Consider the following 14,004-nt stretch of genomic DNA (forward strand, 5'->3'; position numbering starts at 1 on the left):
CCTGCCAAAACACTCGCAGTAGTTCTCAGCGCAGTAGGATCGGACTTTTTCGAGTTCCAATTCCAGGGTGTGTATTTGAACGCGGCAGTCTACAACCTCTAAATGCCAACTGTAATTATTTTTAAACGTAGGAAATTTAATAATGGATAAAAAGTTATTTCCAAAACTCGAAATGACAGCTTGAAAGAATGACCGGAACTGAAAGTATCGAAAACAATTGCTCCTGCTGATTGGCCATTGCTGGCCAATCAGGTTTGAGTTGGAATCGCCAGCCAATCGCCTTCGATGTAGGCGACGACTCCCTCCGCTGTTGTTCCGGCTTCGGAGCTCGACTGTCGGTGCCATGTCAGCCGCTCTTTTCCTGAAAAGTTCCACCAAGCGGCTGCCGCTCCGCGTGTTTGGCCGGGCCGCCGGCTGCTGTTACCACACCGAGAGAGGCGTCTACGGCTACCGTCCCAAACGGAGCCCCGGCGGGGACCAATTGCTGAGCGAGCGCATCACCGCGCTCAACCAAGGTCAGCGTCCGACGCGAACTACTTAACGGGCTGCTTTCGTTCTCTCGAGCCCAGACGTGGCGACAGCCCGCACCGGGACGCTATCGGCGTGCCTATGGCCGCCTCGCCCAAAGTCAGCCCCCTACACGGGCCGTCCGTTTCACAAGCTGCTCGGCGTGGTTTGTGACCACGTTGCCACACTCTCGGGCCGCAGCTCGCGTCAGCCGGCCTGGGCTCCTCCCCCGCGCAAGCGTCACCGTCGCGATTCGGGGAGGACGCTTTTTGCCTCCGGGCGGCGCGCTGACCAAATGTTTGTCAACGAGTCTGCCGAGGGCCGTCCCCGCCGCGCTTTCCGCAAGTTGGGGGCGATAAGACAACTTTGGTGAGCGACTGCCCGTCTCACGTTCAACTACTCCAAGTCACGCCGTGGCGGCTTCGACGGTGACGTTTTGCCGTCACGAGTTGTGGGGCGTGACGGTCACGGCCCACAACTACCTCCCAAAAACTGCCACTAGTCAGGTTGTGATTGTAAATGGCCCAAAACGTTATAAAAAGGTGCGCCTTTTCAGATTTCCGTTTCTCCGGTGTGAATACAGTAATCCCTCGTTTTTCGCGGGGGTTACGTTCCAAAAAGAACCAGTGATAAGTAAAATCCGTGAAGTAGGATTTGTTTTTTAAAAATGTGGGAAATGAGGGAAGAAATGTCAAATGTGCTGTATGTTTGACAATAAAGTTGTACTTGATACTTGATAGTCGGCTTTAATTTTTACAATTATACAATGCAGAGGCGATTGCTTTAAGACTGCAAGGGAAGCTCAGCTTCCCCTAAAATGTCAAAAAGTAAGTGATCAAATATACTGTATGTGTGTGTGTACTCTTGTGCGGACATGTCATTGACTAAATATGCGCTTTTTTGGGGGGGGGGGGTCGGGGGAGTTAGGCAAGCTCAGCTTTGTCAGAAATAGTAAACGCGGTTTGCCGAAGTAAACGTCACAGGATGGAACGGGCTTGTTGTGAAAGGCGGACAAAGGAAATGGCCTTTGTGCACGCCCGCCTGACCCCTCGGGCCGCTCGCCTTTCAGATCACGGCCTGGCCCGCCTGGTGGAGGCCTACCGAGCTCATGGACACAAGCTGGCCAAAATCAACCCGCTGCTGCCCCACATGCCCGTCGTGGACAGCGTTCCCGAGATCAGCGCGCTCACGGGCACCCTCGGCGGACCGTTCGATACCTCAGGTGACATTTTGACACTTTTTCTTGGTGGTGTGAGCGTACTTTTATTCCTGGTTTTGCTCAAACTTGGGTGCAGGGCTGCCCCACTTGGGCAAGGCGGAGGCCTCGGCGGACGAGGTCCGGGCCTACCTGGAGGAGGCCTACTGCGGCCACCTGTCGGTGGAGACCAGTCAGCTGTGCGACGTCGAGGAGAGGGAATGGATGGCCGACCGCTTCGAGGAGCTCAAGAGCGCCCCCTTCTCCTCGGACGAGAGGAGGACCCTGGCCAAGCTCATGCTGGAGTCGCAGGTCGGCGCTAGCGGCCCGCCGATCGACGTCGGCAAAAGCGAACCCCCGTCTCCGGTTTCCCTGCAGGAATTTGACCGCTTCCTGGCCACCAAATTCTCCACGGTGAAACGCTACGGCGGGGAAGGAGCCGAGAGCATGATGGGCTTCTTCCACGAGCTTTTCCGGCGCTCGGCTCAGGCCGGCGTCACCGACGTGGTCATCGGCATGCCGCACCGGGGGCGGCTCAACCTCCTGACGGGCCTGCTCCAGTTCCCGCCGGAGGTAAGCGCACGAACGCGGCGCCGGAGAAAAGCCAGTTTCCCGGGAAAGACCGCCGTTTTGATTTTGGCCTCCTGAAATGATTATTTGGTTCCTCCCCCCCACCCCCCCACCCCCCCAGTGAATGGTTGCACACTTGAAGAGGTTCTTCAGGGCTCACTCTCCGCACATTCTCTTGACCATCAAGTCAACCTGACTTGTTTTGTTTGGGTTGGCGGCAGCTTTTTCTGCAGCTCAATCTGTGGCGCCCCCTGCTGGCGAGATGCGGCAAGCGTCATGAGATGGATTGCAAGCAGGCGCGGCGCTGCGGGTCTCTGTTTGGCAGCGTCTCCGGCGCCGCCCCCCCTGCCGCCTCGCCAAGTCGGCGTATTGACGGCTTCCGTCTGCGTCCGTGTCGTTGTCCAGCTGATGTTCCGGAAGATGCGCGGCCTGAGCGAGTTCCCCGAGACCTCGCCCGCCATCGGCGACGTCCTGTCCCACCTGACGTCGTCGGTAGACTTGGATGTGGGGGCGGGGCACCGGCTTCACGTCACCATGCTGCCCAACCCCTCCCACCTGGAGGCCATCAACCCCGTGGCTCAGGGCAAGACGCGGGCCCTGCAGCAGCTGCGCAAGGAGGGCGACTACTCGGACGACGAGCGTGCCCGGCCGGGGGACCGAGTCCTCTGTCTGCAGGTTGGCGCTTTCAAATAGCGGGGGGGTTGGGGAAGCATCACCATGATTGAAATAATTCTCGATTGTGCCAACGCGCAGGTCCACGGCGACGGCTCCTTCCCGGGCCAGGGCATCGTCCCCGAGACCTTGACCCTCTCCAAGCTGCCGCACTACAGAGTGGGGGGCAGCATCCACCTCATCGTCAACAACCAAGTGGGCTACACCACCCCGTCCGACAGGGGGAGGTCGTCTCTCTACTGCAGCGACGTCGGTCAGTCACCCCCTTTTGTTTTTTCTGGGCAAGGGGGGGCGGGGGGGAGAAGCGCTGATGATCTCGCGACTTCAGGCAAGATGGTGAACTGCGCGGTGATCCACGTCAACGGCGACGACGCGGAGGAGGTGGCGCGGGCCACTCGGCTGGCCGTGGACTACCAGCGGCGCTTCAGGAGGGACGTCATCGTGGACCTGGTCTGCTACCGCCAGTGGGGCCACAACGAGCTGGACGAGCCTTTCTTCACCAACCCGGCCATGTACAAGATCATCCGGTCAGTTCAAGATGGTGGGGGGTCCCGGGGGGGGTTTGTTTTTGGGCCTCATCGCCCGCCCCGGGCTTTCTCGCCCGCCGGCAGCTCGCGCAAGAGCGTCCCCGACTCCTACTCGGACGGGCTGGTCTCCGAGGGCTTGATGACGGAGGCGGAGCGCGAGCGCATCAAGGCGGAGCGCCACGGCTGGCTCAACGACAAGTTGGCCAACGTGACGCTCTACAGCCCCCCGCCCACCAACCTGCAGGGCCGCTGGGGGGACCTGGTGGAACCCCGTGCCCGGGTCAGCTCTTGGGACACGGGCGTCCCCCTCCCGCTGCTGCGGTACGTCGGGGCCAAGTCCGTGGACGTCCCCGAGCACGTCCGCCTGCACGGCCACCTGCTCAAGACCCACGCGCAGGTAGCGACTGAAATGGAACCCCCCCATGGCCGAAACCGAAGCTTCCTTGCCAAGCGCTCGTGGTCCATTTCAATGGGCATTGAAAGCGGCTTTTGTCCGGGTGCGCAGGCCAGACTCCAAAAGCTCCAGGAGGGGACCAAAGTGGACTGGTCCACGGCGGAGGCTTTGGCTTTTGCGTCGCTCCTTTGCCAAGGTGGGGAACGGGCCTGCGGCGCCCCCGTTCGGTTTTTTGTCTGATCCGCCACCCAATCGCATCCGCCGCGGCAGGCTTCGACATCCGACTGAGCGGGCAGGACGTGGGCCGCGGCACCTTCAGTCAGCGGCACGCCATGCTGGTGTGCCAGGACAGCGACGACACCTTCGTTCCTCTCAACCACATCAGCCCCAGCAGACGGGCTTCCTCGAAGTACGAAGACCGCGCGCCGCCGCCGCCAAGCGCCGCCTTTTGTTGACGGCCGGGGTCTCGGCAGGTGTGCAACAGTCCGCTGTCCGAGGAGGCGGTTCTCGGCTTCGAGTACGGCGTCAGCATCGCCCGGCCCAAGCTCTTGCCCATCTGGGAAGCCCAGTTTGGAGATTTCTTCAACGGCGCTCAGATCATCTTTGACACTTTCATCTCGGGAGGTAGGAGCCGTTTGGCGGCCGCTTCCGATCGGGGCGTCTGACCCCCCAGCCCCCCCTTGACCTTTTCAGGCGAGGCCAAGTGGCTTCTCCAGTGCGGGCTGGTGATCCTGCTGCCTCACGGCTACGACGGAGCCGGACCGGAGCACTCCTCCTGTCGCGTGGAGCGCTTCCTGCAGGTGAGCCGACCGACAAAAAGAAAAAATCCGATTTCACCCCCCCCCCCCCCCCGTGCCCTCAGATGTGCGACAGCGAGGAGGGCGGCGTGGACGGCGACACGGTCAACATGGCGGTGGTCAACCCCACCACGTCGGCGCAGTATTTCCACCTGCTCCGGCGGCAGATGATCCGCAACTTCCGCAAGCCCCTCATCGTGGTCGGACCCAAGATGTTGCTGCGATTTCCCGTCAGTGTTGGACCGACGATCTAAAAGTTTTTGAGGGGGCGGGGGGGGGGACTCGTTTTGATGTTTTCTCTTTTTGAAGGGGGCCGCGTCGAGTTTGACGGAAATGGCGCCGGGCACCTCGTTCAAACCCGTGTTGGGGGATACGTCCGTCTCGCCCGACAGGTAGAAAAGCCCCCCGTAGCAGTCACGTTGTGGCACCTTGGCCCCCCCTTTTTTTTTTGTTCTTTTGGAATGAAAATGGGATTCTGATGCAGTCGGACGCACAGGCATTGAAAGCCGCGAGCCGAGCTGCCACCATCGCAACATGGCTGATATTGCCCCCCCCCCCCCCCCCCCCAGCGTCCAGAGAGTGGTGCTGTGCTCCGGCAAACACTACTACGCCTTGCTGAAGCAGAGGGACGCCGCGGCCAAGCAGGACTCGGCGCTCATCCGCTTGGAGGAGCTTTGTCCCTTCCCGCTGCAGGCGCTCCAGATGGAACTCCACAAGTATCCCAATGCTAAAGGTGCGTGCCCCCCCGCCCCCGCCTCCGCGACAAAAGCACCCCCTAATAATCAGTCCCTGTTTTTTTGCGACGCGTCCGAGACATGAAAATTAGTTGCTTGTTGGAAGCTCCGGTTATGCCACCGGCGGCACAGAGTCCCGATTTCAAATGGGTCTGCCTCCGCAGAGTTCATCTGGAGTCAGGAGGAGCCTCAGAACATGGGCCCGTGGTCTTTTGTGGCTCCCCGCTTTGAGAAGCAGCTGTCCTGCAAGGTGAGCCCCCCCCACACCCCCCCCTCCCTTAAAAACAACAAAAACGAGTGACCTTTTTGTGTCCTCCGCAGCTGCGCTTAGTAAGCCGCCCGCGCTGCCCGCCCCGCCGTGGGCATCGGCACCCTGCACAATCGGCAGCAGGAGGCCCTCCTGGCCGCCACCTTCTCGTAAAAAAGAAAAAGCGGAAAGACTCGTCGCCTTCGCAGCCGTGACCCACTCGCAACAGAAATCGCGCCCGGGCGATTATGGACGTCAGCTTCTCGTTGGCTTTTTTTTTTAATCATCCCTCAACGCGTTTTCGGCGTACGTCGCGAATCTCAGTCAAGGCCTCGGACGACGGCGCTGGCGACGGATCGTCGGGCGTAGCGCCGAGCGAGAAATCAACGCAAATCGTTTTCGCTTGTGTCGTGAGCTCCAAAAAAAAAAAATCTCATCACACGAGCGCTTCTGTGGGACATTTTGAGGAAGTAAATCTATTTTTGTGCTGATGCTTGCGTAGCGTTCAATGTTACTATTTGGAAAAGAGTGTTCAGAATCTGAACAAGATGGATCTGAACTTCAGATCCATCTTGTCGAGTCGAATTGTGGCGAGAACGGCTCGTGAAATCAATGAAAGGTGGAAGACATTTTACAAGTGCAGTACACTCGGCCGCCACAAGGGGCGCCGCCATTTTTTTTTCTTCTTCTTTGCTTTCCCTCCGAAATTGGACAGCCGCTCCTGTGAAGTACTTTGGAGAGGTTAACTTTTTTTTCAGTACACGATGCAGAAAACTAAGTGCAGTGGAGAACGGCAAGACTAAAACTAAAACGGATTGACGGGAGGCGGCGGGAAGAAGTCGGAGGGAAAAACCAAAAACACTGTTCATGTCACACGCATGGCTCTTGAGGAGCAGAGCAACGTGGAGTTCAAGCCTTTGGCCTTGTCCTCGTCATTTCAAGGAAAAGTCCGGTCAACATGGACTGAGCATTTGATACGGTTTTATTGGTTTCACCCGAATGAATGAAATCCAACTATTGACTCCAATACGGCAGGCAACGGCTTGCGGCGGCGTCCATTTTGATTGAGATCGCCGGCGACAGGTGGCCACCTCGCAAATAGGGAAAGAAACCAAGAGAACGGGGGGGGGCGTTTGAGGATGCGCCTGCCAACCGGAAGGCTCCATTCAGACCGGGAGGACGTGCGGACCGGCCGCCGGCCGCTGATTTGGTGCAATGCGAACACTTGAGCGCCACGCGCAACTCCTCCTCCGCTTTCGACGCTCTCTTCCTGCTTCCTCCTCCTCGGCGGCGGCGAGAGGCGAGAGGGAGAGCCACAATCGGAGCCAGGGCGTCACCGAGCCTCCTTCCACCTCCCCCCCCCGTCTCACCACCAGCGGCCTGGGGAGGCGACAAGACACAAGAGGAGGAGGAGGAGGAGGGACACCGGCGGATTAGCCGGCTAAGAAGCTCGGCAACATTCATCGCTTTGAAGCGCGCGCGGAGCTCCAGACGCCGCTTTGGACCCGGCTCGGCTCGGCTCAGCTCAGCTCAGCTCACCCCCCCGCCCCCCTGCGTGTCTTCTGCTCGGACACATGGCGAAAGAGAACGGCGAGTCCGGCGACGGGTCGTGGAAGAAACACGTCGACGACATCAAGAGTGTGTTCGACTTTAAAGAAGTCCTCGGAACGTAAGTCAGCATCGCCGCGTCCATTTTGTCTCGTCGGCGGCAAACTTTGCCCGCCGCCGCTCAGTTGGCACGCGCGTGCGCACAGGCGTGACAAAAAAACACCTTTTCCATTGACGGCTGTTGCACGAACGTCGGAAGAAATGGACAGGTCACGTGACGCCCTTCATCGGACGTTCGTTCTATCTTAACGGTTAAAAGATCCCGCCGTTGTGACGTCACGACCCCCCCCCCGCCTCTCCAAACGCGTAGTGCAAACATCAGCGGTTGTCTCTTCATCAAAAACTTAGTCATCGTTCTGAACGATGTGAGCAATATTCACTCCTTCTCGCTAATCGTTCCTTACCTTCTGGACGACGTAGTTGAGTAAAAAGCCACGCCCCCCAAAAAGATCCCTCAATAGTACGGTGATCCCTCGCTATTTCGCGGTTCGTTATCGCGGCTTCGGTGCATCACTGATTTTTTTTTCAAACATATTCATAACAGAAACAACAAAAAGTATGTGAGCACTTTGTTTCTACATGAATGTATACCATTAAATTTAGCCTTATAAATATTTTTTCTACTCATACAATGTGCAAAATTTTTGCGTAAGCGTTCGTGTTTGCTCTTGGAGTCCCCGCTAAAGACGGAATGAATGCGACCGCTCGGTTTGAGCAGCGCCGCCGAATTGGAGGGAGAAAAACGAATCCCCTCGAAAGACTCGGAGTCGGAGGCTCGCGTCCGTACCTTTTCAGATATTCGAGCCACGCCTCTGAAATGCGGAATAACGGTTGGATTCTTGACCTCCACGAGTCCGTAGCCGCAAGCGTTGCGGCACACGTCTCTCCCCAAACGCGGAGCAAATATTTGGAAACAAACGTCTGCGTTCATTCGGCGTGCAGGATCTTTGCACTTTTTCAACCTGGTCCAAAACGGACCCTTCGACTCGGCGCTTGGACGCCCTCCGAGGCTTTTTTTCCCTTTTCTTCTAGTCCAGAATGCGAGACTTTAGCCGCTGGCGTGGCCTCGGTTCCTTTCGCTATGCGAAAGGCTCCCCGGGCACATCTCGCGTCGAGTCGACGCGTCCTTGGACGGAGCTTGAATGGCGCGCGAGCGGCAGCTAGGCAACAAGGAAGCGCGGAAGTCGTCGCTTGCTGCCTTGCACCACCTACGCCCTCCGCGCTTTGTCACGCTTCTTCAATCATTTGGCAAAATGAATGACGGGCCCGCTTTTGCAGTCGTCTCGTGCCCGGCCGGGGGGGGGGGGCCTGGAGTCTGCCTCCGTTGACTCGGATTGAGTGACAAACTTTTGTAGCCTCATTTGCCACGTATAGTCTCTTTTGATGGAAGTTGGAAGGCACTTTCTGCCCCCTGCAGGCGCGGCGTTGAATGCAACTCCGAAGCCGTCACGAGCGGCCTTGAACGGCTCCAAAGTGGCCTCGCTCGTATCTCGGTCCAGTTTGGGATGTTCACAAAGAAGAAATCAAGCTGCACCTGCTCAACTTTTATCAAGCTATCTTTAGATTAAAGGGGGGGGGGGGGGGCGGGTGGCTTCTTTTGGAGCCGCATTCCTGCGCTACCGTCCTCATGACGCCACTTGCTGAAAATATCAAGTTGACGCATGCACTCGCGGCGGCGCGCCCCACCCAAAAAGATGATGAAGCTCATCATGGGACAATGAAGGGACCCCCCCACCACCTCCCCCAAGGCCTTTCTGATTGAGCAAAGGAAAGCCTTGTTTTCTGTTCATGAGCGCCGTGGTTTTAGTCCGGCTGGCTTTTCAAAGGTGGTTGGGGCCGAGGCCTTTTCATTCCGTCGCCCGGCGCGGCTCGAGGGGAGCGGCCGCCATCGATTCCTCTTGTGGCGCGGGGGCGGGCGCGCAAACGACGAAGGCCCGCCCAGCAAAAAGTGGCTGCGGTCTCATAGCAACGCGCGGCGATCGCTTGAGGAAATGCGGCCTGCCTTCGCAACTGCCTTTGCTGCGACGACACGTGCACGTGTACACTTTTTTTTTTTTTTTTTTTTTCGTCAGCGTTTGGCCTGCCTTCAATGTTTTTTCAAACTTTCCAATTTGTCGGTCTGCAGCGGCGCCTTCTCCGAGGTGGTGATGGCGCGGGAGAAGGCCACGGGCAAGATGGTGGCCATCAAGTGCATCCCCAAAAAGGCGCTCAAAGGGAAGGAGACCAGTCTGGAGAACGAAATCGCCGTGCTCAGGAGGTAGGACCAGCGGCGCGCTTTTGCACCTCTTTTGGTTTTGGAGGCCAGCTGACCCGGCAGTACGTGGGCGGGGGGGGGGGGGCACTTATTTGAAAACACGCTCATTGCTCATTGTTCTGATTGGAAGGCCCAACGTGTCACGGCGAGCCTGATGGGAATCGGCAGTTCTGTGGCCCCCCCCCCCCCCCCATGTCGTGAGGGGAGCTCACGTATCCACCGCCGCTCGACGAGCGTCGAGTCTAGTTGCTTGGTTACGGTTGCCGTCCTCCCGTGTTGGCTGCTTTTCATTCTTCTCTGCCTTTCCTCCCCTTTCTGTCTCTTGGTCGTCTGACGGCCTTTGTGTGAAAGTGGGCCCTCGTTTAGTGTTGCATGCAGGTGGGGGTGGGGGGGGGACAGGGGGGGCCCTTGGGAGACTCCTGCCCGCTTGTTGTCAGGGCTCGCCGCTGGCTGACTCATTGATAAACTCGCCTTGCCCCGTTCGTGCTCCTCCCCGCGTTCACCCCAAAACAACCCCCCCTCCCCCCCCCCCACCGATGAGCAGGGCGCATTCTTAACAAAGTGCATCTCATCTTTGTGTTGCGCAGGATAAAACATGAGAATATTGTGGCTCTGGAGGACATTTACGAGAGCTCCAACCACCTGTACCTCATCATGCAGCTGTGAGTACTAAGCCCCCCCCTCCAACCCCCCCACACACACACTCCTGTTGACATTCTGTCTAGCTTGGAAATGTTTTTTTTCCCCCAATCACATAAGCGCTTACACAAGCGCCGCAGCCCACGTTGTCGTGCGTTTATTCCGTGAAATGCCGTTTGGCTTTTTTTTTTTCTTGAGTTGGTGGATGCGGAGAGTTGATTCTCGTTTTTGTGTTGGGGGGGGGGGGGGGCAAAGGTGTCCCTCGTGTCAAACTTCATCGCAGCCGGGCCGTTTCTTTTTCAGCAATTCCATTTGCGATGGACTCTTGCTCTGCTGGCCCTTTGATGACATCATCATTTGGACATGGCCCGCCGATAAGCGATTGGCGATCAATCCGACGAGCCTCCGTCGTTTATGCCCAGTGAGAACGCGGTCACTCTTTCCTGGGGGGGGAAATATGATGCGATTTCCTGTTCACCGGGGAAAGAAAAAACAAATCTGCGCCGATAGCGAGCGCCGTACCCCAAACGAGCGAGGGCGAGGCGCCGTGCCGCCAAAGTATGTCTTTGGCGTCCGGCGAATGACGCGAATGTGCGTCAGGGTGTCGGGCGGCGAGCTGTTCGACCGCATCGTGGAGAAGGGCTTCTACACCGAGATGGACGCCAGCCGGCTCATCCGCCAGGTCTTGGACGCCGTCAACTACCTGCACCGCATGGGCATCGTGCACAGGGACCTCAAGGTGGCGCCCCTCCCCATCCGAGACGTCTGAATGGCGAGGTGGTTAGGGGGTCACGCGTCTCTCTCACCTTCCTTTCTCAGCCGGAGAACCTTCTCTACTTCAGCCCGCACGACGAGTCAAAGATCATGATCAGCGACTTTGGCTTGTCCAAGATGGAGGCGGCCGGCGACGCCATGGCCACCGCCTGCGGGACGCCGGGATACGTGGTGAGCCAAACCGAGGCGTCGGTCGGTCGGAGCCCCCCGCCGGTCCCCGGGGACTCGCCGATCTAAGAAGTCGCGGTCCCGTGATGCATTGAGAGCACGGGTGTCAAACTCTGGGCCCGGGGGCCGGACGCGGCCCGCCGTGTCATTTTCTGCGGCCCGCACAAGCAAATCGAGCGAACGCCATCGTGCTTGCGAAAGTCTGAACCGAAATTCCAAATGGTAATCTGTCTTCATCTTCATGGGGGCAGCAGACTTAAGCTCCTCGGCTTTGTTTGCTTTGTTTGCAGCACCCGAAGTGTTGGCGCAGAAGCCCTACAGCAAAGCCGTGGACTGCTGGTCCATCGGGGTCATCGCTTATATTCTGTAAGTGCTGCGCCGGAAGGCCCTGAAGCACCCCCTCCGCCCCCAACCCGCGGATTTCCCAAGCCAATTAAGGAAAGTGGCTGAGCGGGCCGAAGAAAATCCCCCACGCAATGGAGGATAATCCGGCACAATTTGCTTCCCGACACGGCAAAGCCTTTAGGTGGCGCCGGCTCCCACTGCAAATACTTTGGCAAGAAAGAACTCGCCAAGCCACTTTGACAACGTCACCATGCGCCTTTTCGCTTGTCGCATAGCACAGTCTGCTCAGCAGCACTTCCAACCGTAAAGTGGCGCCCAGATTTAGCGGGGGGGGGGGTTCATTTGCCTTTGTTCCCCGCATGACGATGGCTTTCTCCTCCGTTCTGGCAGGCTGTGCGGCTACCCGCCTTTCTACGACGAAAACGACTCCAAGCTCTTCGAGCAGATCCTCAAGGCCGACTACGAGTTTGACGCGCCGTACTGGGACGACATATCCGACTCCGGTGAGAAAGCGCTCGCGGCGCCTCTTTTCGCTTCCATTTGCACGCTTGCGTCCGTTGCGGTGGAGCTCGGTGAAAACTTTGCTTTTCGGCGGACGCTATCGCCAAAGGTTCTCGTCGCATTTGGCTGCCGGCTCGGCTTGCAAAATTCGTGACGACTGTTGAGCATCAATTTGCCGGCGACTCGCCGTGACTCGGTTTCAGGCTTTGAGGCTCCGCCTACAATCTACCTTATCATGCCTCGCTTTTCCACCTTGATCCGTTCCAGGAGGCTGTTTCAAAAACGATGGATTCCAAAACCGAAAGCACGCTCTTTAAAAAAAAAAAATCTTTATTGAACACATCTGCTCACAACGGACGCTACCCGAGGAAGCGTCACCTCAAAGAATCCTGTGAGTTTGGCGCCCTCTTGTGGCGTCTCGGTGTCAGGTCGCAAATGGTCCATTGCCGCCATCTGGCGGCCATCATACAAACCCGTTCAGGTTCTGGGTCGAATTTGGAGGTTTGAGCGGCTGTCTGACGCTGACGCCGACGCTGCCGTTTGTGTCCTTAGCCAAAGACTTCATCAGCCGCCTGATGGAGAAGGATCCCGACAAGAGGTTCACGTGCGACCGGGCTCTGGAGCATCCCTGGTGAGTAAAGCCGCGGCGCGCCGACGCCGTTTGCGATCAAGCGACCGCGTGGCGCCGTCGTCAGCTTTTGTCCGAGCTGAGGCGTGAGTTCACAAGTAGGGGGAAAAAAAAGTGTGTGTGTTGGTCTTCCCTGTCAGGATCGCGGGAGGCACGGCCCTCTGCAAGAACATTCACGAGTCCGTCAGCCGGCAGATGCGCAAAAACTTTGCAAAGAGCAAATGGAGGGTGAGCTTGCGGTTTCTTTGGTCCACTGGACTCCTCCTCCCGGGTAGCGCTCAAGACCTTTCACCTTTGAATCCAAAAGGCTTGTTTTGACTTCCGTCCGTCCGTCCTCTTGTCTGTTTGCCAGCAAGCATTTAACGCCACGGCGGTGATCCGCCACATGCGGCGCCTGCAGCTGGGCAGCAGCTTCGGCAGCGGCGTCCGCGCCGCCTCCGACCCGGACGCCGGCGGATCGCCGCCGCCAGGGCGCCCACCAAGAGTCAGTCGGTGGACTGCGCCCCCCTCGCCGCCTGCGACGGTGAGTAAATGGCCCGTCGCTCGTCTCGCGCTTGTCCGCCGTTGGTACTCAAAAGCCCTTTCGCGGCGTTGTGCGGGTGTTTATGGGGGCTAGTGTAAAAAACTAAAGATCCCCCAGCCCCCACCCACCCCTTTCGCTCTCCTCGTCTGTAGAATTCAGGGGTGTAAAGCCCTGTACTGACGAACGGGTGCAGATGGCAGCATTGACTCGCTTTTGGATTTCAGCACAGCTTTTGAGTTGGAGAGAAAGATTAGGAGGCCAATGTCGCCGTTGAGAGAAACGCCTTGCAAGTCTTACCGATTGAGGCGCCTATCTGTAAATACATTTCTTTGCCATCAAAAGCATTTTTTTACGTTGCTCTTGTTGTTTTCTAATTTGAGGTGTATTCCCCCCCCCCCCCTCAACTTGATCTCAAACTATTTTGAGGGTCTTGATAGATGAGTCAAACGGCAGGCAAGACGGGAAACTCTGTGGTCAATTTCCAAGTTTGCAAAGTGTCTTGAGTTTTGCCCCGTGATGTCCTTGCGGCGCAGGTCCTCCGACGGCCCCCCCGGCTTCCTCCGTCCAAGCGTCCGACCGGGACTCGGAGGCCTCGTCCCCTTCGCGTGAGGAGCCGTTGGCGCCGCCGCGCCCCTCCACCGTCACCGTCATCCACACGGGGACCAAATGACGCCAGGTGCCGCGGAGGTCAGCTGGGAAACGACGGAGCTTTAGGAGTGGGGGGGTTGTGGGGGGGCGTTTCCCCCTCTTGACCCTCGCCATTCCAAGCGCTCGCCCAACTCACCCGTCCCGCCGCCTCCCGCGCACATTTCGGGGAGGAATTGAAGGAGCTCAGCCCGGCTCGCTGAGGGATGGAGTCCGCTCGGCGTTGCACTCCTGAAGGCTTTGGAGAAGCGCACGCGCCCAAAAGACGGATTTGGG

General features: G+C 58.1%; 1 protein-coding gene and 1 pseudogene across 1 annotated transcript; both read left to right on the forward strand.

The window, feature by feature from the left end:
* The first annotated feature begins 276 nt into the window (after positions 1–276).
* On the forward strand, positions 277–5,869 carry LOC127597385 (2-oxoadipate dehydrogenase complex component E1-like). Its single transcript, XM_052060375.1, is given in 19 exon segments — positions 277–515; positions 1,577–1,729; positions 1,803–2,014; positions 2,081–2,275; positions 2,678–2,947; positions 3,026–3,197; positions 3,273–3,471; positions 3,556–3,868; positions 3,977–4,061; positions 4,136–4,252; positions 4,255–4,274; positions 4,339–4,489; positions 4,559–4,665; positions 4,728–4,892; positions 4,972–5,054; positions 5,232–5,395; positions 5,561–5,646; positions 5,718–5,746; positions 5,748–5,869. Coding segments are annotated over 19 exon segments (2,763 nt in total). The 5' UTR covers positions 277–343; the 3' UTR covers positions 5,818–5,869.
* Positions 5,870–6,682: 813 nt separating this feature from the next.
* Positions 6,683–13,768, forward strand: LOC127597160 (calcium/calmodulin-dependent protein kinase type 1D-like; annotated as a pseudogene).
* The last annotated feature ends 236 nt before the right edge of the window (positions 13,769–14,004 follow it).

The sequence above is a fragment of the Hippocampus zosterae genome, chromosome 3 (genome assembly GCF_025434085.1).
Source record: "Hippocampus zosterae strain Florida chromosome 3, ASM2543408v3, whole genome shotgun sequence".
NCBI classification, from domain to species: domain Eukaryota; kingdom Metazoa; phylum Chordata; class Actinopteri; order Syngnathiformes; family Syngnathidae; genus Hippocampus; species Hippocampus zosterae.